At 49.0% G+C, this 27,653-nt stretch overlaps 1 protein-coding gene across 3 annotated transcripts in view; it reads left to right on the top strand.

Annotated features, from left to right (window-relative positions):
* Nucleotides 1-27,653, top strand: part of scospondin (subcommissural organ spondin) — a 79,022-nt gene that overhangs the window by 31,272 nt on the left and 20,097 nt on the right. For all 3 annotated transcript variants that reach the window (XM_035415500.1, XM_035415502.1, XM_035415501.1), the window contains 50 exons: nucleotides 201-431; nucleotides 955-1,077; nucleotides 1,389-1,489; nucleotides 1,646-1,862; nucleotides 2,007-2,159; nucleotides 2,610-2,747; nucleotides 3,055-3,237; nucleotides 4,033-4,183; nucleotides 4,704-4,860; nucleotides 5,210-5,264; nucleotides 5,628-5,744; nucleotides 6,094-6,357; nucleotides 6,827-6,954; nucleotides 7,246-7,387; nucleotides 8,080-8,253; nucleotides 8,670-8,923; nucleotides 9,053-9,077; nucleotides 9,382-9,502; nucleotides 9,730-9,943; nucleotides 10,106-10,247; nucleotides 10,460-10,630; nucleotides 11,194-11,430; nucleotides 12,014-12,172; nucleotides 12,384-12,551; nucleotides 13,035-13,199; nucleotides 13,742-13,933; nucleotides 14,301-14,423; nucleotides 14,563-14,692; nucleotides 15,101-15,226; nucleotides 15,444-15,532; nucleotides 16,203-16,388; nucleotides 16,901-17,071; nucleotides 17,409-17,661; nucleotides 18,400-18,446; nucleotides 18,874-19,044; nucleotides 19,467-19,601; nucleotides 19,789-19,928; nucleotides 20,045-20,139; nucleotides 20,383-20,432; nucleotides 20,572-20,742; nucleotides 20,865-21,035; nucleotides 21,319-21,398; nucleotides 21,720-21,889; nucleotides 22,424-22,470; nucleotides 23,144-23,344; nucleotides 23,894-24,064; nucleotides 24,207-24,404; nucleotides 26,347-26,446; nucleotides 26,724-26,944; nucleotides 27,057-27,206. In XM_035415500.1, coding sequence (XP_035271391.1) covers nucleotides 201-431; nucleotides 955-1,077; nucleotides 1,389-1,489; nucleotides 1,646-1,862; nucleotides 2,007-2,159; nucleotides 2,610-2,747; nucleotides 3,055-3,237; nucleotides 4,033-4,183; nucleotides 4,704-4,860; nucleotides 5,210-5,264; nucleotides 5,628-5,744; nucleotides 6,094-6,357; nucleotides 6,827-6,954; nucleotides 7,246-7,387; nucleotides 8,080-8,253; nucleotides 8,670-8,923; nucleotides 9,053-9,077; nucleotides 9,382-9,502; nucleotides 9,730-9,943; nucleotides 10,106-10,247; nucleotides 10,460-10,630; nucleotides 11,194-11,430; nucleotides 12,014-12,172; nucleotides 12,384-12,551; nucleotides 13,035-13,199; nucleotides 13,742-13,933; nucleotides 14,301-14,423; nucleotides 14,563-14,692; nucleotides 15,101-15,226; nucleotides 15,444-15,532; nucleotides 16,203-16,388; nucleotides 16,901-17,071; nucleotides 17,409-17,661; nucleotides 18,400-18,446; nucleotides 18,874-19,044; nucleotides 19,467-19,601; nucleotides 19,789-19,928; nucleotides 20,045-20,139; nucleotides 20,383-20,432; nucleotides 20,572-20,742; nucleotides 20,865-21,035; nucleotides 21,319-21,398; nucleotides 21,720-21,889; nucleotides 22,424-22,470; nucleotides 23,144-23,344; nucleotides 23,894-24,064; nucleotides 24,207-24,404; nucleotides 26,347-26,446; nucleotides 26,724-26,944; nucleotides 27,057-27,206 — 7,578 coding nt within the window. The remainder of the gene's footprint in view (nucleotides 1-200; nucleotides 432-954; nucleotides 1,078-1,388; nucleotides 1,490-1,645; nucleotides 1,863-2,006; nucleotides 2,160-2,609; nucleotides 2,748-3,054; nucleotides 3,238-4,032; nucleotides 4,184-4,703; nucleotides 4,861-5,209; nucleotides 5,265-5,627; nucleotides 5,745-6,093; nucleotides 6,358-6,826; nucleotides 6,955-7,245; nucleotides 7,388-8,079; nucleotides 8,254-8,669; nucleotides 8,924-9,052; nucleotides 9,078-9,381; nucleotides 9,503-9,729; nucleotides 9,944-10,105; nucleotides 10,248-10,459; nucleotides 10,631-11,193; nucleotides 11,431-12,013; nucleotides 12,173-12,383; nucleotides 12,552-13,034; nucleotides 13,200-13,741; nucleotides 13,934-14,300; nucleotides 14,424-14,562; nucleotides 14,693-15,100; nucleotides 15,227-15,443; nucleotides 15,533-16,202; nucleotides 16,389-16,900; nucleotides 17,072-17,408; nucleotides 17,662-18,399; nucleotides 18,447-18,873; nucleotides 19,045-19,466; nucleotides 19,602-19,788; nucleotides 19,929-20,044; nucleotides 20,140-20,382; nucleotides 20,433-20,571; nucleotides 20,743-20,864; nucleotides 21,036-21,318; nucleotides 21,399-21,719; nucleotides 21,890-22,423; nucleotides 22,471-23,143; nucleotides 23,345-23,893; nucleotides 24,065-24,206; nucleotides 24,405-26,346; nucleotides 26,447-26,723; nucleotides 26,945-27,056; nucleotides 27,207-27,653) is intronic.

Raw genomic sequence — 27,653 nt, 5'->3', positions numbered from 1 at the left:
TATCGTAATTAAGAATGAACTAAATAAAATATCCAATAAATAAAAAATATAGTGAGGGGGAAGTCAGCTGGTTAGTTATATAGTTAGTTAGTTAGTTAGTTAGGTAGTTAGCCAGTCAGTCAGTTAGTTACTGTACAGATGCTGCTGTGTGAACATGTCTGTCGTGCAGCTGAAGGTGTCTCTCTGTGTCCCTGGCACAGGCTGTGGGCGGTATGAGTTTCGCTGTGCCAGCGGGCAGTGTGTGCCGCGGGCGTGGCGCTGCGATGGCGAGACGGACTGCAGGGACGGCAGTGACGAGCAGCGGTGCGAGCGGGACTGCGGGCCGGGGCAGTTCCTCTGCCTGAGCGGGGACCAGTGTGTGGAGCACCAGCAGCTGTGTGACGGGTCCCCACACTGCAGGGACGCGTCTGACGAGAGCGTGGACAACTGCGGTGAGGAAGGGCCGTTTGTACACGCACACACACAAACATCCACACACACCCACACACGCTTGCATACATGCACGCACATACACACATGCACGCACGCACGCACGCACACACAGACACACACACACACACACACAGACACACTCGCATGTACACACACACACACTCGCACGCACACACACATGCATATAGACTCGCACACACATGCACACACACCCACACACGCTTGCATACATGCACGCACATACACACATGCACACTCGCACGCACACACACATGCATATGCACTCGCACATACATGCACACACATCCACACAAACACTCACACACACATTCATGCACATGTATGCACACGCAGACAAAATGTGAGGATAAATATTAGCATGCTCATACGCGCTCACTCATTTACATGCATCTAAACGGGAAGTACGCACACACACAGGTGTATGCTAGTTTAATGCAGTAATTTAATGCCAAAACCATTTGTCTATCTGTCCGTCTGTCTGTCTGTCTCTGCGTTTCTCAGGCTCCTCTCAGATCCCTCCATGTCCCGGGAGTTTTCGGTGTGATAACCGCACGTGCGTGAACATGTCCCGAGTGTGTAACGGTGTGGCAGACTGTCCACAGGGCGAGGACGAGCTGTTGTGTGGTGAGTACTGAGGTCACCATCTCAAATAAACATGGCTGACCAGCTGTGGGCGTGGCCTACACACCCTTCATCGTCCCGCATCATCAAGCATCATCACTCACAGGCGGTGTTCCATCACTTCACCGCTGACAGTAGATGCATCGGTAACGAATCACTGGCACTGCACTCATTGGCAGGGTACTTTGTACTTGACAGACCCAGGAAGAGGAAGAAAGGAAACATTTATATCCAAAGAGGTTCAGATACAAATTTCTGTTTGAGCACCTCAGTTGACCGTGAGTGAGTAAGGCTGTTCATCTTTCCTTCCCCAGCCAGGCCTACGGCAACCCCTGCTCCACCAGGCTCCGGAAACACTAGCCGTACCTGCCCAGAGCACACCTGCCTGGATGGCACCTGTCTCTCCTTCAAAGAGGTAATGAGCTGTAATCTACCATATGTGCTTAACCTAACATCAGTTGACCTGTGGCAGCAGAAATAACAAACCATCTGCCCGGATTGCTGCCTGGGTTATAAAAGGTTGTTGTAAAAGGAGGCGTGTTTTTTTTGCAATGTCCTCATTTCCTGGCAGGTGTGTAACGGTATCCCAGAATGCCCTGACAACGGGGGACCCTCTGACGAGCAGGGCTGCAGAACCTGGGGACCCTGGGACTCCTGGGGCCCCTGTAGCCACACCTGCGGGACGGGCTCTAAGAGCCGGCAGAGACGCTGCCCACCGGGGGACGCCCTCCGCCACTGCAGGGGGGAAGACGTGCAAACGCAGCAGTGTTTCTCCGTGTCCTGCCCAGGTGGGGGTCGTGATGTCGACAATGTTATTAACAAGAGCTATAATAAGAAACACTTAGTGCTTCATTGCATATGGTTTTATTTGCTTGAAAGTGCAGAATACTGGAAACTAATTTTCCAGATGATTGCTGTTGTTTGCTTGACAGTTGACGGCCAGTGGTTGCCATGGGTAACATGGTCCAACTGCTCCAAAGGCTGCGGAGGCGTGGAGGTCCGGCAGAGGGGGTGTGTCCCTCCTCAGAACGGGGGCAGGGCCTGTACGGATCTGTCTGAGGAGCCTGCCGTGTCCACTGAGATCAGTACGCCACTCTTTATGCAATCTCTGCTCAGTGTCCGTCCCCAGATCATAGCAGGCATTCAGCTTTTCACATAGCCTTCAGGGCCATCCATGTCTTGCCATGTTTGCCAGTTTCTCCAGAGAAAATATAGGTTGGCTAAACAGAGAGAAAAGGGTTAAATGGTTGAAGGAAATACATGTAACTCCCATGTTCTATTGAATTTACAGAATGTCTTTCCCCATAATACTAGTCAGAGCTTTCATTCAGCTTTTAAAATAGCCTTTGAAGTTATCCTGGTCTTCTTGCTTCTTTTGCCAGTTTCTGCAGAAAAATATATTTTCAAATGTTGTCTAAACAAGTGCAATGGTTGAAGGATAAGTGTGTAATTCCCATGTGTTATTGGAAAAATATTTAAGCTCATTTACATGCCCATATGACACATTGTTGTCTCTCTGTCCATTTGACCCCCAGAGCCTTGTCCCCAGGACAGCTGTGCCAATGCCTCGTGTCCAGGAGACCTGATCATGAGAAGCTGTGCCTCCTGCCCCCTGACCTGTGCCCACCTGGCCAGCAATGCCACATGTGACGTCAACACAACCTGCTTCTCAGGTGAAAGATGAGTACTGGTTCTGATGGCACCATTGTCATCCTTGTACATGGGATATTCATTGTCCCATTAAAATAATCTGTTTGAAACATAAATGTCAACATCGACTTGGTTACGGAACACCAATATCTTGCAATAGTAAAAACCAGGTGGCAACAGGACAGAGGCAATGATGCAAACTCAGCATTTTTTTTCTCATTCGTGTTTTTGGAGGCCTGTTCCCACCCTCCCCTGTAACCCGTCCTTCTCGCTTATTCTCTCTTGCCTTTACTCCATTTCCGCTTCCTCTTGGTGTCATGTGACCCTCAGGCTGCTGGTGTCCCGAGGGGTGGGTGATGGACCACGCCCAGCGGTGCGTTCGGGCGGAGGAGTGCGTCTGCGAGGTTTCGGGCGTTCGCTACTGGCCCGGGCAGCAGGTGAAGGCGGGGTGTGAGATCTGCACCTGCGTGAGGGGCCGACCCCAGCGCTGCCGGCCCAACCCCGAGTGTGCAGGTGAGCGCGCCCAACGTGGTACGCTCTCTGTTTACCCCATTAATGTAATGCATGTGCTAATGCATGAATCCTAGCTGCCTTTGTCAGTGTATATAACACCAGATGGGGACCTACACTAGTTGTGTCTGCTGTGGTTTATCGCTTTGGTGTGTACAGGCATGCATTAGTATCATCACTGAACAATGCACATACAGTTCTGGAAAAAAAAAAAAAACAGACCACCCCATATTTTTGAGGAAAATTGGGGTTACTCCAGAAAATGTTGATTGTTGAACCTTCCTAAGTGAAGACATTGTTATCTTTATTATTCATCTGTGGGTATAAACTTGTTTCGTTTGCATTATTAAATGCATAACGCTTGTCAACAGTTGTCATTTTCTGCAAATAAATGTTCTGAATGATTTTTGTTTGGAATTAAAATCAAATGTGGTTAAGAGTTCATGAGAGAATATCAAATAATAGATTTTGCTCAGACACATACCCATAAACTGTGAAACTGAAAATGAGATGAGGTCTCAATTTTTTTTCAGAACTGCATGTTTTAGCTGGGGCACTGGAGTGTATAACACTGTAAAACATAGCGATATGTAGTCCTGTAATGTCTTTAAAGCATTCATGAAAATGCACTTCTTGTACGTCGCTTTGGATAAAAGCGTCTGCCAAATGAATGTAATGTAATGTATGTACTGTGTATTCTTTGTGGGTACAGGTACTGTATTATATGACACAAATGGGAAATATGTACTTTTTGTAACGTGTAGTTGCTGTATAATGTGCGTGCATGGTGTCTTGCAGTGCATTGTGGGTGGTCGTCCTGGTCCCCGTGGGGAGAGTGCCTGGGCCCGTGTGGGGTGCAGAGCGTCCAGTGGTCCTTCAGGAGCCCCAACAACCCCACTAAGCACGGCAACGGGCGGCAGTGCCGGGGGATATACCGCAAAGCTCGCCGGTGAGGCTCCGTGGACAGCCTGGCCTCTCCCTCGCGCTCGATCAGCGTTATCATCACCCTCTCACCCCCTGCACACACTTTATCTCCTACCACCTCTATCTCTGTGGACCTCCACGACCTGTGGGGTTAAACCGGGTGACGATAATCTATTAACTGAAACTCTACGGTGTGGGCTGAGCTGGAAGGTGATTTGTTTATTATCTAAAGGACGTGTAATCTCAGGAGGGATGTGTGGTTTATGATTGGTTTCAGTTTCTTTGAGTTATTTCATCATTTAAGCGCAGAGGTGGTAGGAATGACAGGAGAATTTTATTTATAGGATTTGGTTATCGGTGAAGTTCCTCTTGTTTGACCTGTCAACCAATTGAAAGCTTTCCTGCTTTTCTTCCCCATAGAGGGGATCTGAACAAGTTGAATATTTTCCTAAATCTTTGCCTGAAACCATGTTGGGATTACAGTGCCTGCTTGGATGGTATCACATGACTCATTGTGTGTGCGTGTGTGTGTGTGTGTGTCCCAGCTGTCAGACAAACCCATGTGATGAGTGTGAGTTCCAAGGCCTAACCCACGCTATCGGGGACCACTGGAGGGGGGGGCAGTGCCAGCTGTGCCAGTGCCTGCCCAACCTCACCGTGCAGTGCGCCCCCTTCTGCCCACACTCTGCCGGGTGCCCTGAGGTCAGAGGTCATATTTCTTCTTCATCTGTCCTAATGGATTTGTTAGATAGCACAATAGCACTGATAACAAAGAGATCCATGCACACTGAATACTTGCAAAAAGTCACCTCCATTTATTAAGTGTAGAAACAAGCCGAGCTTTCGGTCCGTGGACCTTCTTCAGAGCTCAGCATGTTTTTACACTTAAATTGTGGCGACTTCTCGCAAGTGTTCTGTACGCGTGGATCTTTTTGTTATCGTTGTAATTATTAACTTCTGTCACACCCAAAGTCATTCTTTTTTTGGTTGTGTGAGTCTTTTTTCATTTTAGTACGATGGCATTAACATTTCCCATCCCTGTGTCTCTCAGGGGCAGACCCTCGTTCCAGCAGATGGAGACAGGTGTTGCTATTGTGCAGAAACAGGTATCCAATCCACCCTGTTATTTCATCTATCTGCTAGATGGCTACAGTCTACTAATGAATTAAGTTGACAGGCTTTATGTTGTGCAGTGACATTTTAGAACTGTTTGATTGTAATTTTCAGTCAGTCAAACTTTTCTTTTAACCAAGGAATTGTAGCAGAATTGTTACTGCTCATACAGCTATAATAATGTTATCTTCCTCATTGTTTTAAATCACTTGGAGGCTTAGAATTTTTAAATATATTTTATATAAATATTCATGTTGTTCATTTTGCTGTATTTTTGTTCAGTTTAACATAACACTTTTGAGAACCGTGTGACTCCCTTACCCCACGCTCAGTGAAACCTTTCCTTCTGTAATCAGCTGGCAATGGCACCATCGTCCTGACAACCCCAGCGTCTCTCCCCATCAGCATCGTGCCCTCCATGCCACCAGAGGGCCCCCTACACCCGATTCCCACCTATCCCCTTCCTGCTGCTGGTCAGTTTGTGTATGCATGTGTGTCTCTCTTCTGTAGTCCATAGGTAGTGTAATGTACAGTGTAGTGTAATCCATAGGTTTTACCATATACTCGCCATACTCACTCATGTCTACAAGCACCATGATTTGAGTTTCATAAAATACCATAGATAGTGATATATGCCAAATTTGTGTAACACTAGAGCTATTTACTGTAGTATTCAGCTGCATGACCTGACCTGTGGAATGTTTTGTCATTTTAAATGTCTTGTGTCTGTGATTCCAGAGAATCTGAATCTGTAAAATACGAATTGATTTGTACCTGAATTAGAAGGATATTCATATTAGCTTCTCTGTGACCCTGTGACAGATGAATGCTGGAGTCCTTTGGGGGTACAGTCTCTCCCGGATTCCAGTTTCAACGCCTCCTCGCAGCAGAGGGGCCACCCGCCCTCGGCGGGGCGGCTCTACGCCCGGGACCCCCACAGCGACCTGCAGGGCTGGAGCCCGGAGCCGGAGCAGTACCGCGACCTGCCACCGTGGGCCCCCGAGGTCCACTACAGCGACTACAGCGACCGCGCCGTACAGCCGCCGCACCTGCAGCTGGACCTGCTCACGCCCCGCAACATCACGGGTACTGAGCAGCCAGGGGGAGGGGCCAGGAATCTAGACCAACCGCAGTCCGCATACATACGCTGCACTGGCTCACTCATGGCCTCTAATTGGTTGGTGTTAAGTGAGCTGAGTGAAATGTGACAGCTGACTCCATGTTTGTGCTGACAGATTGACATTACTGAGCATAAACAGGCTGGTGCTTCTATACACAATCATTGTGCAGTTTGGCCACCTCACCAAGAGTCATATTTCTCATAGACTGGCACAACTGTCTGTAAGCTTGTGTGAAATGTCAAAAACTGCTAATACTGTTGCACTGTGCAATGCTTTTACAATACCACTGAGCAAGATTGCCAAGACCAGATACAGTATATATGTACATAATATACATTGACACCCAGGCAGGCCAACATACTAAAATAATAACTTAAGAATATGATAAAAAAATATTCAGCTCTACCTTTCCCCCTCCTCTGTCTCTCTCACAGGTATCATAACCCAGGGTGGAGGTGTGTTTGATGCATTTGTGTCCAGTTTCTACCTGCAGTTCAGTAATGATGGGAGACAGTGGTACACCTACCAGGAGCTGATCACTGATGCTCGCCCTCGAGCCAAGGTATTACGCTCCAACGCCCCCTCTGTCCCCTCAAAATCCTGTTTTTTTCTGGCCAAAAAACATAGAGAGGACTCCCAGTTATCTGTGTCTTCTCTTTATCGGTGACATTTAACCCTTTAAGGTGTGCAATCATAGATATGTGATTAGAATGTTCTTAACTGGAATGCTAGAAAACTGTCTTTGAATTTTGAAAAAACATTCCAGAAAATACGTACTCTTCAAAGGCTTAAAAATCACCCCTCTTCTTCATATCCTCTCACCCTCTGTGTCCCCCCTCCCTGCCTCGCCCAGGTGTTCCTTGGTAACCGCGACGACAGCGGCGTGGTGCAGGTCCGGCTGGACAGAATGGTGTCCGCGCGGTACGTGCGCATCCTACCGCACGACTTCCAGAACGGAATCTATCTGAGGGTGGAGCTGCTGGGCTGTGGAGAAGGTGCGTGCCTCACCCTCTCTCATTTACAGTGTGACCACCGGCAGGGGCCCTCTCTTACTCAGTGTCACATACTGTCACATATGATGTTCTCTGCAGGGGTCAGCCACCTTACTGTGTAAGGAGCTTCTGTTGATTTTAAATCCCCTACATGGCATATTATTCATAATAAGAAGCATGTAGAGATATTTTCTCATGGGACACTTGGGTCTGAGATACATTATAAGCACATTTTTAAAAAATATATTTGTTGCCAAAATGTATCTATTCGCATTGTAATATATTCTTAATGTAAAATTTGCTTTTACTGCTTTACTTTACAGTGCAGCGCTATTTGAAGATAATTAGCCATTTATGATAACATTTCTGAGTGATATATTTATAATATAGATGATATATCTATATTCATTATGACTGTTCGTAAAACATCTTTCAGCCTGTGCTTAATATATCATCTACATTGTAAATATTTAAATTAAAAGCATATCTAAAACATTTATAATTGACATTTATAACATAGATGATATATTTAATACATGCTGAAAGATATTTGGCTAATGAGTATTGTAACATGAAGCTTTTCTTATGATTGAAGCTAGTAAGCACATTCTGAACCATAAATGTTCTCATTACCGCCTCCCAGTGAATCCTCAGTTGGCCAACATGTCCTTCCCTTCTCCTAAACGCCTCCCCAGGTCCCCAGGAGCTGTCCACCCCTTCCCCCTCCGTGCTGCCTCTTACCCCCTGGAGGCCTTGCCGGGAGCAGGAGTTCCGTTGTGGGAACGGGCGCTGCGTGCCCGCGGGACCCCAGGGGGTCTTATGCAACGGGGTTAACGACTGCGGGGACGCCTCAGACGAGCTGCACTGCGGTAAGGGCCCCGGCACTGCCACCGTCAGCGCTGATGTTCATATTACTCTCCATGGTGACAAGTCTCCATGGTGATGATCGATGAGGAATTAGTCTTTTTTTCATCTTTTGATCTCAAACCGCTTTACAGTGAAGAGGGGAAACTTATCTTAATCGCCACCAAAGTGTTGCACACACCAGGGGGGTTCACTGCAGGCTTTTTGGGCCAGACTGGCCACCGCTCACTGCTGCGCGTCCATCTTCACCCAGCTGTCTGCCTGACCTGTTCTATTATTTTCTGTCTTTTATCTTTTTTTGGAGGAGAAGTTGTGCTGAGTCCCATGTACAGTTCATTCCATCTTGGAGAGTTGAGGGGCGCACTGTGAGTGCTGGTGGGTGGAATAGCGGTAAAATGGAGTGAACCCGCATTCTCCACAGGTTCCCAGCCCCCTCCGACATCACGTAGCCCTCAGGGCTGCCTGAGAGGGCAGTTCTCCTGCCCGCCACCAGGGGGCTGCATCGAAGCGGCTCAGCGTTGTGACGGAGTGCCACACTGCCCTGATGGAGCTGATGAAAGGAGCTGCTTCCCCGGCTCGAACTTCACCACCCCTTCCCCAGGAGGGCCGTCCCGTCGCAGCACCCCTGGCATGGCCGCTGTCACTTTGCCCCAGCTGGGCACCTCTGCGGCACCCGTGAGACCCCATATCCCATAAATCATTCTCATCGCCATTTCATACAACAATTCATCAGTTTGAACAAAGTTTGCATTTAAGTGAAGTTCTCTTCGTCGGTCTAACATTTGTCTTCCGTTTTGTTGCCAGGGAGAAGGGGAGCCTGGATGGAAAGGTATTACTGCTGGCTGTAGGCCATGCCTGTGGGAGGACTTAGTCTTCCCATTACTCAAAGTGGTTACACACGTAGCGCATTCTGCAGATCAAATTAAGCATTAGTTAGAATCTATGGTATGGTGTTGCACAAGATCCTATTTTTTTCTTGTGTGGCGGTTCACAGACAGGTAATTTTTTATGTAACTTTGCTCTTATCTTTATTGGAATATCAGTCAACAGTACAGACTTCACAGACAGAACCACAAGTTTATTGATAGTCAGGTATTATTTAGCCGGTGTCAAAGTCCTCCTGTATCCCACAGGCATCTGCTCCTCCCCTCTTGGCCTGGAGGACGGTCGGATCCAATACGGCCAGCTGAGCTCCTCCACGAATCGCCAGAACAACCCTGCCGACGCCGGCCGTCTCAACATCGTGCCGAATGTGTGAGTGTTGATCTCATGGGATCGGTGAAAAAACCAACCTGACATCCCGTCGTATCCAGAGCCACGCAAAGCACAGACATGACACTGGACATAAGCTCCTGCATTTCACACGGTTGTTATCACATGCACTCTCCTTCATAGGAGCTGAGGGTTCATTCCAGTTCTGAGAGGTGGTTTTAAGGGTCAGATTTGTCCTCAGCTCATGTTTCTGTGTTGTCGCCTGATAGGCTGATTATGGAGCCGGGGTGGAGTCCCCTCCAGGAAGACCCCCAGCCCTACTTCCAGGTGGACCTGCGGGAGCCCACCTGGGTGTCCGGGGTCGTAATGCAGGGCAGCGAGGGGACCTCCGGCTACCTCACCAAATACCGCCTGGCCTTCGCCCTCGTGGAAGGCAACTTCACAGACTACAATGAGAAGTCAGACAGAGGCTCCCCGATCAAGGTACGGTACGGCGCACGATGATGACATCACAGACCGAATCTGTGCAGAAAGGTGCACGGCAGGCCTAGATGTATGCACATGCTCAGTGAGGCCGTACCGTGACTGTGGAAGTCTCAGTGGTAGCTGTATTAGCGGGTGTCCTGTGCCTTTGTCCCCGTCCAGGTGTTTGACGTCCGCATGGTGGGCAGGACCCCGATTACCCGATGGCTGGGCAGGCTGGTGCGGGCGCGCTTCCTCCGCATCATCGCCGTGGAGTTCCGCCACACCTTTTACCTCCGAGTGGAAATCCTGGGCTGTAAATTAGGTGTGTCCCTCTCTCCACCCTTCTTTCAGTTTACGCTGCGGTCTCTTTATTTGGATTGACCACCTTGCCATTTATTGGTTCTTGTTCTGTTAACATCCCGGCCATCCGGCCAAGTTCCGCCTCTGCTTTGGATGCCCATAATTAATAATGATTAGTTAGGTGTGAAGGTTCATCGTTGCTCAGACTGATGGCATTAATCTTTCCGTCCCCAGATGAGTTGGTTACCCCCAGCAGCGCCACGTTGCCCCCAGGCGGAGGCGCGGTCACCCCTGTGCTCTGTGAGAGCGGGCAGTTTGCGTGCCACGGCGGAGGCTGCGTCCCCGTCTCCGCGCTGTGTGACGGCCAGCAGGACTGCGCCGACCACTCCGATGAGCTGGGCTGCGGTGAGGAGCCGGAGGCTTGGGCGTGCCAGCCTGCTGAATGGGCTGACATCACAGCTGAGCACGTGCATGCACTGCACTCACTGAAATACGTACACTAAGTCTCCTGTGCAACTCACCTGCACTCATTAATATATGCAAGAAGGACAACGGAAACTTTCTATGACAAAATGGTGGAAAGGCCCCAGGCTGTCTCTCTTGTCCGGAGAAGGCTATGGGCCTGTGTCTGAGGAGGTCATAGAGGGCACGAGGTGTGATGCATTCTGCAGAGTGGCCAAATGTCAAGCCATATGCACATCCTCTAGCACAGCTGGCCGCTTTCCTCCTGTTTGAAAAAAATAATTAACCTAGGAAAGGAGGGCGGACTGTCTGCTCTCCTTAAAACCCAAAATGATAAATGACCGCTGTTTTTTGAGATGCAAAGTGCATACACAGCACAAAAAATATGCACGTAAATACAACGCACTGCATGACCATCTGCCTGAACAATGCTAATCCCCCAGAACTAAGATTCCGTTGTTGGAACCCTTAAAGAAACGGTTACCAGCTGTGCTCATTCTGAACAGGTACAAGTGCAACCACAAGACTCCCCGGTCTCCAGGACCGGACCGGCCCCACGGGAAGTCCAGGCGTTCTGGGCCCGACCACGCCCAAGAGGTCCTATCACACCGGGGGTCCGGGGCTCCACACCAAAGAGCCGCAAGATGGGCGGCCAGGACTGGAGACCCCAGCGTCACACACCACAGGGGCCCCAGGGCTGGGCCCAGAAGATTCAGGGCCCACAGGAAAACCAGGCATTCATGGTATTACAACCCCCAGACTGGGTACCCTCTCCACCCAGAACGTGTATAATGAGACAGAGACTCCCATGCCTGGCTAGCCCATAGTATACTGGGTCCCCTGGCCTTCAAACCCCCCTCTCCTCTCCCATTGACCAGTGCAATCCGTCCCACAAGCGCACAAGAGACTTGTGATATGTCTCATCCTCTCCCTTCACCCCCTCACTCATTTAGTAATTCTCTTCTCATTCAGTGACCTTCACTGTTTTATTTATATATTTATTTAACGTTCTCTGTGACGCATTGGTTCAAGATCAAAAATCGAAATATTCATAGTGTTACAAAGGAATCAAGTTTCAGTATTTTTTGCGGTTCATTCCAGGTATGAGGAGCGCAGAACAAAGGCAGTACTGTGCTGGATCCGGCTATCTAAGATGTTTAATCTCACGCCCATCTTTTTAATGCCTCTCCTGTCCTACTTTCCTGGCCTAATCTCTCCCTGCATATATAATGTCAGCGTGTGTCTGCATTTTTAATGTCAGCTGGAAGCATGGCTGCCTTATCTCCGCTCTGTGAAACCACTTTATGTCTGACCTTTGACCTGCAGACATCAGCGGTTTCACGCCAACGCCCACAGATGAAGGCCTACCCAGAGTCTTCTGCGTGGAAGGCCAGTTTGCCTGTCAGACGTTTGGCTGCGTGGACACCATGTTCGTGTGTGATGGACAGGAAGACTGTCCAGATGGCTCTGATGAAGATCGGTGTGGTAAATGTCACAGCGTATTGTACAGGTTGCACATTTGCCTTTATTCTTTTAGCATACCCACAACGACTTATAGCTCATAGCGTGTGATAAGACCACAGAGGTCAGCACCAGTGCATCTACAGGATGGCAGTATAAGTTCCATATTTTGCAGTACATTGCTGTATTACACAGAGCTTTTTACATAACGTTATGTAATCCTGTGTTATCCTAGGAAGTCCATCTCCACCTCCAGTGCCTGTGGTGCCATCAGGGCGCCCCCTGGTGCCTAGCCCCTGTTCTGCAAAGCAGTTCTCCTGTGGCAGTGGGGAGTGTGTGCACCTGGACAGGAAGTGCGACCTTCAGAAGGACTGCTTGGACGGGTCTGACGAGAAGGGCTGCGGTACGACAGTCAGGCAACACGGGCCAATGAGAATGGCGGTCATGACATATGACAGGAAGTGGGCGTATCTACAGGAAACTTACAGCATCATTCTTTTTTTTTTTTATTAACTAAGAACATGACGAATACTTTATTTTATGGCGATTTTAGTCAAGTATTTTTGCAGGGTTATATGTCAGCTGACTTGCCTTTGGATATATTGTCCTCAGTGAGGATAAAATTTTCAGAGCTCATAGAGTCATAAAAGAGCATGCAGGATGCATTATGTATACACTCACACATACAGTGTGCATTGGTAGTTCATTTTACAGTGTTCTGGTGCAGACATTTTAACAAAAGTAATTATTTGTTTCTTGACAACAGCTACAATTCTCCTGCTTCCAGCCTGCCCATCCTGTGCTTAAGAGCTTGTGAGATGAAATGCTGTTTCTGTGCGTTTCTCTGTGAGACTGTGTGACTCTTCCTGCTCTTTGTCCCCGGCAGTGGACTGCATCCTGTCCCCCTGGACCCAGTGGAGCCAGTGCAGCGTCTCCTGCGGCCTGGGGTCCCTGTTCCGCCAGCGGGACGTCCTGAGGGAGGCCCAGCCGGGCGGGGAGTGCGGGGGCGCTCTGTTTGACAGCCGCGCCTGCTTCACCCAGGCCTGCCGCGGTCAGTGTGCTGCGGGGTCAGAGGGGGTCCAGGGTGGATAAACTGGGTTTGACAACACAGCTTCATTTTTAATGTGGGGAGGTTGCGCAAGTGCTTGACTGTGTTCGATTTTGTGTTGGCCTGTGCGTATTAGGAACCTCCTCTTTCGAATATCTATACATGGCGGTGCCGCCAGGGATTTTGGGCCCCATGAGAAGATCTCACACTGGGCCCCACCAAACAATCCCTGCACCATTATAAAATCATTTTTTGAGGGCCCCTGTCAGTTAGGACCCTTGGAATTGCCCTAACTCCCCCCCCACCCCCAATATGACATCCTGTTAAACTGTTAAATAAATTGAAGACCTCTAAATAATATCATTTTTTAAAGCGCACACTGTGCACTCCCTAATAAAGTAAAGGTTGAGAATGCTTTGTTAAAGTTTCTTGGAACCTTCTTTTGGATAATAGCATTAATTTTCATTAGTTAATTTTCATTAGCTGGAGCTTCATTCTTCCCTCCTCTTCCTCGCTCTCTCTGTCCTCCGTCCCTTCGCTCGCAGTGGATGGTCAGTGGTCCGAGTGGACGGAGTGGTCCCAGTGCAATGTGCAGTGCAGCGGAGGTGTGCGCGTGAGGAACAGGTCCTGCTCCAACCCCCCTCCCAAAAATGGCGGGCGGGAGTGCCAGGGCATGACCCTGCAGACCCAAGGCTGCAACACCCAGCCCTGTGGGCCCAGCATCGACTCACACACAGGTCAGAGCTCTTTCTAAACAAAGGCTGCCTTGTTCTTCTTCCTGTTTTCTATAGCACTGTCATTTCTTTCATTTCAATGTCATTCAAAAAATATTTCAATATTTTTTCTTTTTTTTTTCTTTTTGACATTCACATTGTTCTTGTCATTGTCTTTATAGATTACCTTCTCTTTGTGCATTGCGTTATCCTCAGTTGTTTGAATGAAGATGTTATATTTGCAGGTGTCTTCTTCATTTGAGTAAACCTGCACAGAGAACTCAGCACAGCCTTGGAACTAGGAACTCATACTTGCTGTTTACCCCAAAATTGGGTTGTTTAGAGGTTATGATGAACTCTATTGTAAATGTAATATTCTCTTGTGCCCCAGGCTGCAGCAGTGGAATGGTGCTGGTCAAAGAGGCAGATTGCCTGGCTGGCAGAGTAGAGCCATGCCCACTGACCTGCCCAGACATCTCTTCTCAGAGGAACTGTACCTCACTCTGCATCACAGGTACAGCTGAGTGTGAATGCGTGTGTGTGCGTGTGTGTGTGAGTGTGTAATATCGCATGTGCATACTCCGTAGTGCATGTTTTCAGAGCTATGAAGACCTGATGCTGACCATGACTCTGTCTCTGTACTTTTGTGCCAGGCTGTCGCTGTCCCGCTGGCCAGTTCCTGCAGGAGGGGCACTGTGTTAATGCCAGCCAGTGTGCCTGCTTGTGGGAAGGCGGTGTCCTTCAGCCTGGCGAGGAAGTCATCAAGGGGAACTGCAGCACATGGTAGTTTTTCATCATATTAGATTTAAGATCATAGCATTGAAGGCATACTATGCAAGATTTTTAGCCTTGTTGTGGTCCTGTGTTTACAATAAAATAAGTCTCCTTCTCCGTCCTCAACCCCACCCACTCACCTCCGTTTTTATATTTTATACCAGTTTTTTAAAATATGTCAATTTTTCAGTAGCCATTGAGAAAAAGCAATTCCGGAGTTGTCTCTGGCCTTTGATCGAGCCCTGTCAGCTTGTCGTTTCGCTTCGCTGTGCTTGTGCCTCTTCATCTCAGCCATATCATATGTATGACTGAGCATGGTTTTTAAATTACATTTTCAAGGTCACTATCCTGCATAGTATGACTTTCAGCAATGATATTCTGGAAGTATTCATCCCATTATCTTCGTTCCCTTCTCAGTGTTTGCCTTGATGGGCATGTCTCCTGCAATGACACCTCCTGCATTACTCTCTGTGATTGGTCAGCCTGGTCGTCATGGACACCATGTGACAGCACCTGTGGCATTGGCCTACAGCAGCGATACAGGTACAGTGCAGTCTCAGCATTAATGTAAACCATGCTATATTTCTCTCATAACCTGTACTATTGGATCCTTCCATACATTTTATGATTTTATTGCCACTGTTTTAACAGTGGGAAATTACAACTTTTTTGGTATATTTATATATGGTGTTTAATAACACACACAGAGTGTGATTAATTCACTGAAATTGCCCTGATGTCCATTGCATTCGTGCCCCAGGTCTCCTGTCACCCCAGCTGGCCGGATCAGACCCCCCTGTCCTGGGGACTCCACCGAGGCCCGGCAGTGTTTTACGCCCTGTCCCACAGGTGAGCTGTCACTCTTGTCTTTTGTGGAGACCTGTCACCCTGTCCCACAGGGAAGCTGTCACTCCTGTCTTGTGTGGACAGCTCTCACAGAGGTCCTTGGTTTTATGTGCTGTCCGCCAGTGGCTTTGTGCTGTGTCAGCTCACCTCCTTATACTGGGTCATTAACAAGCAAAATAAAGTTTGTTTGTTTTTGAACGTTTCCAGTTGCACTTACATGTAACACTTGTATCTTGATGTTGTAGTTCTTTTGCCACACTTATCACTTATGATCTTTCCTCACTTCTAGCTAAGGTTTAACCATGGCTGACTTAGCCAGACCTTTACTCTGTGAACTAGATTTGATGCTCATGGTATGGATAGCTGCTACTTCATGATAATTGTATTCTATCTGACATGTTTGTATTTGGTCCAATGACCTTTAGTATGTACTGATTGCATGTTGCATTGGATAAAAATGTCTTCCAAATAAAATGGAATATAATGTTTGATGATTATAATAAGCCATTTAGGCACAATTATGTCTGGAGTTATGATTACAATATACATGATTGAAAGGATGAAGTCACACACAACAGCTGCCTGCAAAACAGTGTCCCCACCCAGTTTTCAGAGCCACGACAATTAAAATCCTCTAACCACAGCCTCCTTTGGCATTTACATGCATTTTCAGGGCCGGATCAGCAGGGGGCGCCATGGGGCCAGTGGACGGCGTGGTCTCAGTGCAGCAAGTCCTGCTTCCTGCACGTGGACGAGGTGGGGCAGAGGAGGAGGTTCCGCAGCTGCAATCACACAGACAGCACCTCCTGCCAGGGGGAGACAGAGGAGCAGGAGCCCTGCAACACCCTGCTGTGCCAAGGTACTCCCGCCACACCCAGTTAACACCAAATCTGTAGCTCCCCCTTCTGGCCTAGCTTTTCATAAGCTGTGGTTCCCTCAGACCTAAATGTTATGGCCTCAATCTAGCAAAGATATTCTTTAACACAGGATTTGAGAGATGGGCAGCCATGCTAATTCAGTTTTCATACAGCATTAACTGGAAGTGTGTTGCTCTGTTGTTGTTCTTGCTATGGCTGGCCTGGAGATGTGGAAAGTCCAGGGATTAGAAAGTAAAAGTCCTGCCATGTCTTTCTTTCTCCCGTGGACTGATTTCTCCAGCTGATTTCACTAATTAGTTCTACCTCCTGGCTTAAGAATTGTGCTAATTAGCATATCCTGGTGATTGGAACAAAATACCAGGGAGGACTTTTACTGTCTCAACCTGAATTTTCCACCTCTGCTGACCTCTGCCCACTCCTTTTCTAGACAGCAGTTTTCTGCTTTCTCATTGATTTCCACCCCTCCCCCGTCCGCCCGTCCCCGTTTCCTCAGTGCACGGCGGCTGGTCGCCATGGTCGCTGTGGTCCGCGTGCTCCTCGGACTGCGACTCGGGGGCTCAGACCAGGCAGCGACTGTGCAGCTCCCCTCCCCCGCAGCACGGGGGTCAGCCCTGCCCCGGCCCGCACATTCAGACGCGCGACTGCAACACCCACCCCTGCTCAGGTAACGCCCACGACGGGGCGGTTCTCCTGCAGTCCCTCAAGCAGACGCACGCCTCACTTCCTGCGAATGCCGCTTTCCCACTGTTCATATTGCAGCTAGTATGTATGCTGAAGGGCTCTAGTGAGGAAATGTATAACTATTGTAAAGATACCTGAGGGAAGCCTAATTTTCTCTCTATTTTCCCTCTGTCCTCATTGCGAATTCATTATCATCCACTTAAACATACAGCAAAAGTGATTTCCCTCCCCTGCTCTCAGGCACTGTTATAGACACATCTTGTTAATGCCACTCACTCTCTCGGTGGTGCTCTTATTGGTCCTTTCTGCGCATCTTTAAGAGGTGTGTCCTCCGGGGATGACCTACATGAGTGCCGACCAGTGCGAGGTGCACGGAGGGGCGTGTCCACGGGTGTGCCTGGACATGACGCCCACGGTGGAGTGCGCCACCGCCTGCTACGACGGCTGCTACTGCACCCCGGGCTTCTACCTGTTCAACAACTCCTGCGTGCCCCTGGCTGAGTGCCCGTGCTACCACCAGGGGGCGCTCCACGGCCCGGGAGAAAACGTCTCACTGGACGCCTGCAACAACTGGTACTTCATCCATACAGATGTGCTCATGAGAATGTTAATTTATTGCACTATTGTAATTCAACATGAAATAGTAAAATTTAATAAAAATTCCTCACTTTCAAGTGACCAAAGTTGGGTTAACAAAAGTCAGATAACCTTTTGAGAACCGGCAACACAAGTTAAAGATTAATGTGACAAAAACATGTTGCTGTGAAAATACATTCAGAGATGTGATTCATTTTATTCTTATTGATTGCCCCTGTATTGTGTATTGTAGGTTTCAGTTTAGTGGAATATATGGTTCTTGAGATTAAGACCAGAGACTCATGTCCCCTGCAGGGGACAGAAATGAATTGCTAGGTTTTAGGAGGTTGTAGGAGCAAAGCCGAGACTCAGGTGTCGTTTGGAGGTGTGGTGGTACAGTGCTCATTGGGAGGTGTGGTATCACAGTGCTCATTGGGAGGTGTGGTATCACTGTGCTCATTGGGAGGTGTGGTATCACTGTGCTCATTGGGGGGTGTGGTATCACAGTGCTCATTGGGGGGTGTGGTATCACAGTGCTCATTTGGAGGTGTGGTATCACAGTGCTCATTTGGAGGTGTGGTATCACTGTGTTCATTGGGAGGTGTGGTATCACAGTGCTCATTTGGAGGTGTGGTATCACAGTGCTCATTGGGAGGTGTGGTATCACTGTGCTCATTGGAGGTATTTGAGTGAAAGATCTTTTAGATTACAGCTCTGTATCCTTGTCCCTTACAGCACATGTAATAACGGAGAGATGGAGTGTGGAACAGAGCCATGCCCTGGTGAGTGAAGTGCTTCCTGTCTTCAGCTGCTGGTTGCTTCAGTGCACTTCGCTGTCAACAGTGCACTTTATCTGTCTTTTATTTCTTTAAATCCTTCTTTCCTCAAAGATGTACATTTCGTGAGAGATAAGTTTGAGATAAATTTGTTCACGAAAAGAAAAGTTTGCTCTGTTGGCAAGTTATCATCCAAGGGATTTAGCCTCATCAAACCTTTTTGTATACAGTTAAAGACATTTGTACTTTGTCAATTGATATTTTAATTTTGATCTCAGCTGTCTTGCTTTTCAGAGTATTTAATTTCAGTCTGTTAATTTGAGTGATGCAAAAACTTGATGCATGCCAGATGCATGCTGGGAAAAGCACGTCTCTTGGAGCCTCTTGTGTGGTACAGAAGCCTCTCCTCTCCATCCGCTGTCTGCTCTCTCAGTTGACTGTGGCTGGAGCAGCTGGACAGGTTGGAGCATGTGCAGCCGGACCTGCGACGTGGGCGTGAGGAGGCGGTACCGCTCGGGGACCAATCCCGTGCCGGCCTTCGGGGGGCGTGCCTGTGAGGGAGACAGAGTGGCGATGGACTCGTGCAGCCTGGAGCCCTGTCGGGGTGAGGAGGACAGAACAGAGTGATGTCACAGGGAGACAGAGAATAGCTAACGCAGGAGGACTTTACAGCACATGACACTCCGCTTCTGAATGTTATCTGTGAAATGAGAAATCCGCAATGAAACCCAGGCACCGTTTCAAAGGCACACCACTTTTATCTCTCTGCCTGTTAAAACGGTGAAATAAATGGCATTTCATTTGGAGATTTTCCACTGAGCCCTGCTTTCAGTGAGGAATTCAGTGTGTCAGGAACAGGGAACTTTTTGTGCTTCTTTTCCTTACGAAACTAATAAACCGTAACAGTGTAATGTTTTTTGAACACAATTTTAGTTGTTGGTACATGTAAACAAGTGGCTGAGACGTGTGCTTGTGTGTGTGTGTGTGTGTGTGTGTGTGTGTGTGTATATGTGTGTGTGTACGCAGGTATGAAGGAGCCGTGGAGCTCATGGTCGGAGTGCTCCGTGTCCTGCGGTGGGGGGTACAGGAACAGGACTCGAGGGGTGCAGAAAACCCACGGGACGGCGCAGCAGTTCAGCGCCTGCAACCTGCAGCCGTGCGGTAGGCCCCGGCTAGGGAGCGATTGCGCACCTGCGCAGTCTGCTGTTTCTTCAGACTAAAAATGGTTTTCAGTATCAACACATGGTCTTCCAGTATGAGTGACGTCTTGTCATTGCTGGTGGTTAAATGTCAACGTATTTACTTCCTAAAAATTCCCCCCATCTCTACCCTTCCGTTTCTTTCTCAGGTAATGAGCTGATCTGTCCAGGGGAGCAGCAGTGGTCAGCGTGCGTGAGGATGCCGCTGACCTGCTCTGACCTCAGCGCAGACTTGACCAACACGAGCTGTACCCCGGGTTGTCAGTGCCCCCAAGGCCTAGTCCTCCAGGTTGGTTCTTCAGTGTCCACAAGCCTCATATTGGTGTGGTTTGCGTCCGGATGGCGGCGTGTTCAAATCCCGCCGCGCAGCCTTCGCGCTGTAACCTGCGTGCCTGTCCCTTTCAGGATCGACACTGCGTCTCCGAGTCCCAGTGCCGCTGCGAGGTGGACGGGAAACAGCACGAGCCGGGGGAGACCGTGACCAGGGACTGCAACAACTGGTACTGTCTTCAGTACAACTTCCTGTGTGTCACCACGCTCTTTTTTCTGCTCTCTGTAACTGTAGTTCCTAGCTCCTGCTGCTGCCTTGATGGAAAGTTTCATTTGTGTCCATTATGGGTCTGTAAACTGATTACTTGTCAGATATGATAAGGTTCTGCTGTGTGCTCTGTTCCGGTGATGTGTGCAGTAGTGTTCCCGCTCTGTAGAGTGCTGAGCTAACAGACTGTGCCCATTCCCAACAGCACCTGCATGTCAGGCCAGCTGGTAAACTGCACCGAAGTGGACTGTAACGGTGAGTTTACACAGCGCTAGCATAATTGGCTGCGGCATGCCTTCTCCTGTCCGGTTCAGTGAACTCTTCCTCACCGCTACTCTCTCTCTCTCCTGCTGAACCCTCTGTGCGCTGTAACCCCGCCCCCCCTCCCGCATAGTGGATGGCCATTGGTCGCCCTGGACCCCCTGGAGCGAGTGCTCGGTGACGTGCGGCCCGGGGCTTCAGGCTCGGTACCGGTTCTGCTCCGACCCCGAGCGGTCCGGGAGCGGGCTGCCCTGCCTGGGCCCGGACCGGGAGGACCAGGTCTGCGTGCTGCCCGCCTGCGACCGTGAGTAGCGGGACGCGGTCCCGTTTTATACCTCCGTCCGAAACCGAAGGGCCCTGCTGCTGAGCGGACCGTGTCCGGTGCGAGCGCTGGACGGATGTAATGAGAACTGTTTCTGGTCTCAGGGAACGGGGGCTGGGGCAACTGGAGCGTGTGGACGGACTGTACCAAGTCATGCGGCGGGGGAGTGCGCACCCGCAGGCGGGAGTGCGACAGTCCAGCGCCCGAGGGGGAGGGGGACTACTGCGAAGGCCAGGGAACGGAGATCAGCCTCTGCAACACTGACCACTGCCCAGGTACTGAAACAGGGATAAGCGATTCTGCTTGTAAATGTACCCTTATATTAAATTTATATTTCAACAATACCATATCTAGAAGCAGAATATTGCTTTGCATGTGTAAGAGTGCGTGCATGCTTGTGTGTGTGTGTGTGTGTATGCATGTGTATATGAGTAGTTGTGTATCTGTTGTGGTGGTGTGTGTTTCTCCATGTAAGAGAGTGTATGTATATCAGTAGGAGCGTGTGTGTGTGTTTCACTGCTCTTGTTTCTCATGCTGTCCCTATGGCTGTATTGCCAGTTGCTCCCTGCACTGAGGTTCCAGGAACAGCGTTCAGCAGCTGTGGGCCCTCCTGTCCCCGCTCCTGCGATGACTTGGCCGTGAGTGTCCCCTCGCCCCGGCGCGTAACGCCGATTCGCTACACACACACCGCAGACCTGAGCCCTCACACACACACTCACTGCCTCTGGTGATGTCACTTCCTGTACGACGTGTTGTCATTAGCTCAAACTCATTAGCTCTTGCATGCGCTCAGTGAGCGACTGTGACAGATGCAGCCTCTGATCTCTAGCAGTGTAAGCTGTATATGAGCTCACGCCTTTGGAAAAAGCCTGTGGCTGAAAGCTGGGGTGCATGACGTGGCCTCTCTCTCTCTCTCTCTCTCTCTCTCCCTCTCTCTTCCTCCGGACCCCGCCCTGCAGTACTGCGACTGGCGCTGTGAGCCCGGATGTTACTGCACGGGCGGAAAAGTGCTGAACGACAACGGGACGTCCTGCGTGGAGACTGATGACTGCCCCTGCCTGGACCTGAGCACCAGTCAGCGTCTGCCACCCGGGGGCACCGTCCTGAACACCGACGGCTGTAACAACTGGTGAGGCGTCAGGGCACCTCTTCCACCGTCTCCTTCACAGCCAAAATCTATCTTAAAATCAGTACCTTTTGGATTAGGATGTGCCCATGCACTCTTTAATACTGGGCAGCCAGTATCAGCACAGTCACAATCACAGGAATCTGAAACCTCACTCAAGTGGCACGAGCCTTTCTGCCAGCATTTCCCTTATTAGCCCTTCCTGCTTTACTTCTGTGTGAAAGGCTCTCCACCTGCGGCCTGGCCTGCGTCCAGCTGCCTTTTACGAGCTGTCTCTCATGCTGCCTCTGAGGCGCTTCATTCTCCGCTTTGAGCCGCTGGATGTGACGCGTGAATGGAGGTGATGAGTCCTGTGCTCTTGTAACCACTTGTGTCTAAAATGCCCAGGCATTGTACAAAGCTGCTGATTAGTGGTCTTTGTGTGGGCTGAGCAGGTGCATAGTTACTAGTGTGTGTGTGTGTGTGTGTGTGCGTGCGTGCGTGCGTGTGTGTGTGTGTGCGCACTGGTGACGCCTCTGTGTGTTTGCTGTCTTTCAGTACCTGTGAGGGAGGAAGACTCTCCTGTGGTAGTGACCCCTGTCCAGGTGAGCATGTCTATGCAGTACACTCAGGACAGCTGTTTGTGTTAACTGATATGGAGGAACACTCACACACTGAAACTCTCCTCAAACACTGTTTACACAAGCCAGTGCTCAGGTGGTGTACAGCAGACAATCTTCAGAACTGGACAAGATGCACTAAGGATTTTCACTGCACCACCGCAACACACATACACACACGCACACACTACATGGCCAAAAGTATATGGACACCTGACATCCAACATCTCATCCAAAATTATGGATATTAATATGGAGTTGGTCCACCCTTTTGCTGCTATAATAACCTCCACTCTTCTGGGAAGGCTTTATACTAGATGTTGGAGCATTGCTGCAGGGATTTGATTCCATTCAGCCGGAAGGGCATTTGGGAGGTCGGGCATTGATTGAGTGATTAGGCCTGGCTCACAGTTAGGGTTTCCAATTTATCACAAAGGTGTTGAGATCAGGGGGCTGAGGTCAGGGCTCTATGCTGGCCAGTCGAGTTCTTCCACACCGTTCTCGACAAAGCCAGTGTTAAATTAACTCTTACAGAGCACATGTGGTCCCTATTGGACTCTGTGCTATATAAACTCTATTAGAATTGAATGAACACTGGACGTTTTACTGTGCACACACAAAGCACGCATAGTAATTCTCTCCCCCGGCTGTATGCCAGTGGACGGAGGGTGGTGCGAGTGGTCCAGCTGGACCCCGTGCTCTCGGACCTGTGGAGCAGAGCGGGTGTCCCGCTACCGCAGCTGTGGATGCCCCGAGCCGAAGGGGGGTGGAGCCGCCTGCCCTGGGGTGCAGGAGGTGCACGGAGGGGTGGGGGTGCAGATCCAGAGACAGCCCTGTCCCGGCATCAGCTTCTGTCCAGGTACGTAATACGACTATGCTATGCTATACTACTGTACCATTGTGTACTTAACCGAACTGTGCTGTGCTATATTGGACTGTACTAGCTATACAATGCTGCACTCTACTACTGTACTGTACTGTACTATATGCTGTATTCATCTATTTATTTAATTGTTCTCTGGATGATTGTTATGGATGAATAATTTTCTGATATATACAAAATGTTTTATTAAAATTTTTGAAAATATATTGATTGATTTATTTAAGACATGTTTATGGTTCTCTTAGGGCTATGCGACAATCAAATATATTTCACCTATTGTATCCATTTTTAATTTTAATGGATCTTACACACAGTCATTCATAAGATGCATGTCAATTTTAATTCTCGGCTTGTTGGACCTTGTTTGATAGCTGTTATTTGTGTTAATTTTACACTCCCTTCCTGCCCCCCTCTCTCATTCTCTCTCACTCCCTCCCTCTCCTTCTCTCCCCCTCTCTCTGCCTCTCACTCCCTCCCTCTCATTCTCTCTCTCTCTGTCTTCCTCCCTCTCCTTCTCTCTCTCAGTCCATGGGTCGTGGGGCCCCTGGGGCTCATGGTCAGAGTGTGACGTGTGTGCGGGGGAGTCCGTGCGCAGCAGGGAGTGCAACAGCCCCCCTGCCAGGTTCGGCGGGCTGCCCTGCCTCGGGGAGGGACGCCAGAGCCGCGGTTGCCACGACAACGTCACCGACTGTTCGGGTCAGCGTCCCCCTCCATCCGTCCACTCATGTCCATCTGGGCCCCCCCTCCACCTCCATAATTTCAACAACATCATCATGGCTTTATTATGAATGTTTTATCTTGTGATCTTCTCTTACTCTCCCGCGTTCGCTGTCTTTAGAGTGTGGTGGAGGTCAAGAAGAATGGCCTTGTGGGAAGCCGTGTCCGCGCTCCTGCTCTGATCTCCACGTGGACACCGTGTGCGTAGACACGCCTGAGTGCCGTCCCTCCTGTGGTTGCCCTGGCGACCAGCTTCTACAGGACGGGCAGTGTGTGCAACGTGAGGAGTGTCGCTGTAAATTCCACAACACCACTGCAGGTGAGGGCCCCTGCAACCAATACCACTGACTCTCTGAGCACAGACAGTACATCTCTCTCAGTACCACCAACACACAAACACTGATACTGACAGTACATCTCTCTCAGTACCACCAACACACAAACACTGATACTGACAGTACATCTCTCTCAGTACCACCAACACACAAACACTCATACTGACAGTACATCTCTCTCAGTACCACCAACACACAAACACTGATACTGACAGTACATCTCTCTCAGTACCACCAACACACAAACACTGATACTGACAGTACATCTCTCTCAGTACCACCAACACACAAACACTCATACTGACAGTACATCTCTCTCAGTACCACCAACACACAAACACTGATACTGACAGTACATCTCTCTCAGTACCACCAACACACAAACACTGATACTGACAGTACATCTCTCTCAGTACCACCAACACACAAACACTGATACTGACAGTACATCTCTCTCAGTACCACCAACACACAAACACTGATACTGACAGTACATCTCTCTCAGTACCACCAACACACAAACACTGATACTGACAGTACATCTCTCTCAGTACCACCAACACACAAACACTGATACTGACAGTACATCTCTCTCAGTACCACCAACACACAAACACTCATACTGACAGTACATCTCTCTCAGTACCACCAACACACAAACACTCATACTGACAGTACATCTCTCTCAGTACCACCAACGCACAAACACTGATACTGACAGTACATCTCTCACAACATCACTGACACGCAGACACATTGACACTGACAGTACACCTCTTACAGGACCACTGACACAAACATACTGATACTATCATCACATCTCTCGCAGTACTATTCAAACGTACTGAAACAGGACTCTCACAGTACCTGTTGCTCACTACAATGCCACTGGTTCTCATTATCTGGTATACAATACAACCAGAGCTAGGAACCTGAGACATGAGAACGTCTGATGGTCATATTATGTGACCTTGTGAGTTTCATCCCCACTCCTTTTAACTGCTGTCTTTCTCTGAAAATAGCAAATACTTTTTGGAGAATTTGTGCCAAACTGTGCGAAAGTTTTGTACAATTTTATTGTTGCAACAAGTTTCATTTAACCAAGTAGGTGTCAATATGTTTTCTTGAAGGGGGCAGGATTACTCAAATCATCAGTGAAAGAATAAATGAGGCCCAATTACATCCGTGTTTCCAATGAAAATAACACAAAGTTGCTATAATAGCCCGGAACTTATTTTGATGTAATTTATAGATTTTTATCAAGGGGACACTGTAGCTAATTGACATATTTTAGGCAACCTTCCAATACTGTGCAGAACGGGTAAATGAATAAGGTAGATCATTTTTTTATGCAATCCGGCACAAACTACCAGGGAAGGATTATTACGAATGAATATTTAACAGGATACTACAGGAAAGAGAGCACATTCTCTGTATCATGGCGACCTTCTGTAAATGTGACCAGCATCACTATTAAGGCCTACATCTAGCTGCCTTTTAAGAGGTTGTACTTCAGGTCTCATTTCTGAGCTTTTTTTCATCTCACATGACACACTGCTGCAAAAAGAGGAAGTTTTCATTATCTGTACGTATCGAGTGTGGTTGGCTCAGGACTCGATGAGAATTTATGTAAATTCGCTATGGTGTTCAATTACCACCAGACCACATGCTGTTCTTGTTAGCAGTATTGCATTTTCGTGTGTCCGTATGTCTCTCTTCCAGAAACCCAATCCGCCCACTTTCTCACAAATGAAATTTAGAGCGGTAAAAAACCCGAATTAGCCGCCATGCTGGCCCACAGTCATTTCCCTGTTAAAAACAAGCTTGTCGCGTTAAATTCTGACTACACCGCCAAACGCACGGTCAGAAGAACATCGGGTGTTCTCTGCATTCTCACCCCTTCCTCTCTCCTCCTTCCCCATCCAGGGGAGCTGGGTTCAGGTAATGCTACCTTGACCTGGCCGGGTCTCCCAGACTGGCAGTTTGCTGAACCTGGAGATACCATCATCAGCGCTTGTAACAACTGGTACTGTCCTTCAGTGGTTTAAATCTACATATCAGAGACTGTAGGAGTTTCGCTAATTGCTATTTCAGAGGCCAGGCACAAGCCTTTGGGCTATGTGCATAAGCATGTTCCTCATACATTAACAGTTCTGTCTGTTATAGAACACGCTTGTGTGATTTAATTAAAAGATAGCAATGTGTAAATTTATCTCAAGACTGCTTTGTATTCTGAAAGGTTTCCCATGGCCTAGTTGAGAGTTTAAGTGGCAGCTGTGTCAAATTACCACTCCTTCTCCCAGCACCTGTGAAGAGGGCGTCCTAAAATGCCAATCCGTTCCCGGTTGCCATGTGGATGGTGGATGGAGCCAATGGGGAGCGTGGTCAGAATGTTCGGCCCCGTGTGGGGGTGGAGTCAAGCTCCGGTCACGACAATGCGATAACCCCAGCCCCCAGAATGGTGGGAGGGGCTGCGCAGGGGTATCCGAGCAACAGAAGGACTGTAACACCCAGCACTGCACAGGTGTGTATGGCACAGGGAGAGCATTTTAACTCACTTTTACTCTCATAATCAGGTTTGAATGATCGCTGTCACACATGCAGTGCGTACACGTCTGTCTGTTTGTACCCGCCAGATTCTGGTCCCTGGTTCGACTGGTCGCCCTGGTCCGAGTGCACGGTGAGCTGTGGTGGGGGCGAGCAGTCCCGGACCCGCGAGTGTCGCTTCCCCCCCTGTCCCGGGCTGAAACGGCAGAGTAAAACCTGCAACACCCAGGTGTGCCTTGGTGAGTGCACAGCTGCGTTTCTCACGGCGATTGTCTGCGTGGGTGAAAGACCCAGGACTGAGTGAGTTTACAGTGCAGTCACTGTCTGCGGAGGGCAGTGTCAGTGCCCCGGTGTCCTAGCAGAGGTCTAATTAAGTCTGCCATCACTGCGAGGGACCCACAAGAGGTTTTGCGATCACCCACAAGTGTTTGTTAGTTTGCCTGTGGTAGTCCGTCACTGAACAGACAAATAAAGAAAGTTTAGAATAGTTTGGGGAAAAGTGTTTGGATAAAACTCAGTTAAGGGACAGCCTGTGGAAAAAGGGAGAGATTATTCAATTTTGGGGTTGCTATGACAGCAGGGGGGGTACACTGCTGCAATATCCATTTTGGTGCAAACTGGACCTCCTAAAATCTCTTAAAGGCAAGGCGAGTGTCTGTTGAAGCGCTCCAGGCTGTACGCGCACC

The sequence above is a fragment of the Anguilla anguilla genome, chromosome 4 (genome assembly GCF_013347855.1).
Source record: "Anguilla anguilla isolate fAngAng1 chromosome 4, fAngAng1.pri, whole genome shotgun sequence".
Taxonomy (NCBI): Eukaryota; Metazoa; Chordata; class Actinopteri; order Anguilliformes; family Anguillidae; genus Anguilla; species Anguilla anguilla.
Note: the sequence above shows the minus strand (reverse complement) of the source record. Positions and strands in the feature narration are given on the sequence as shown.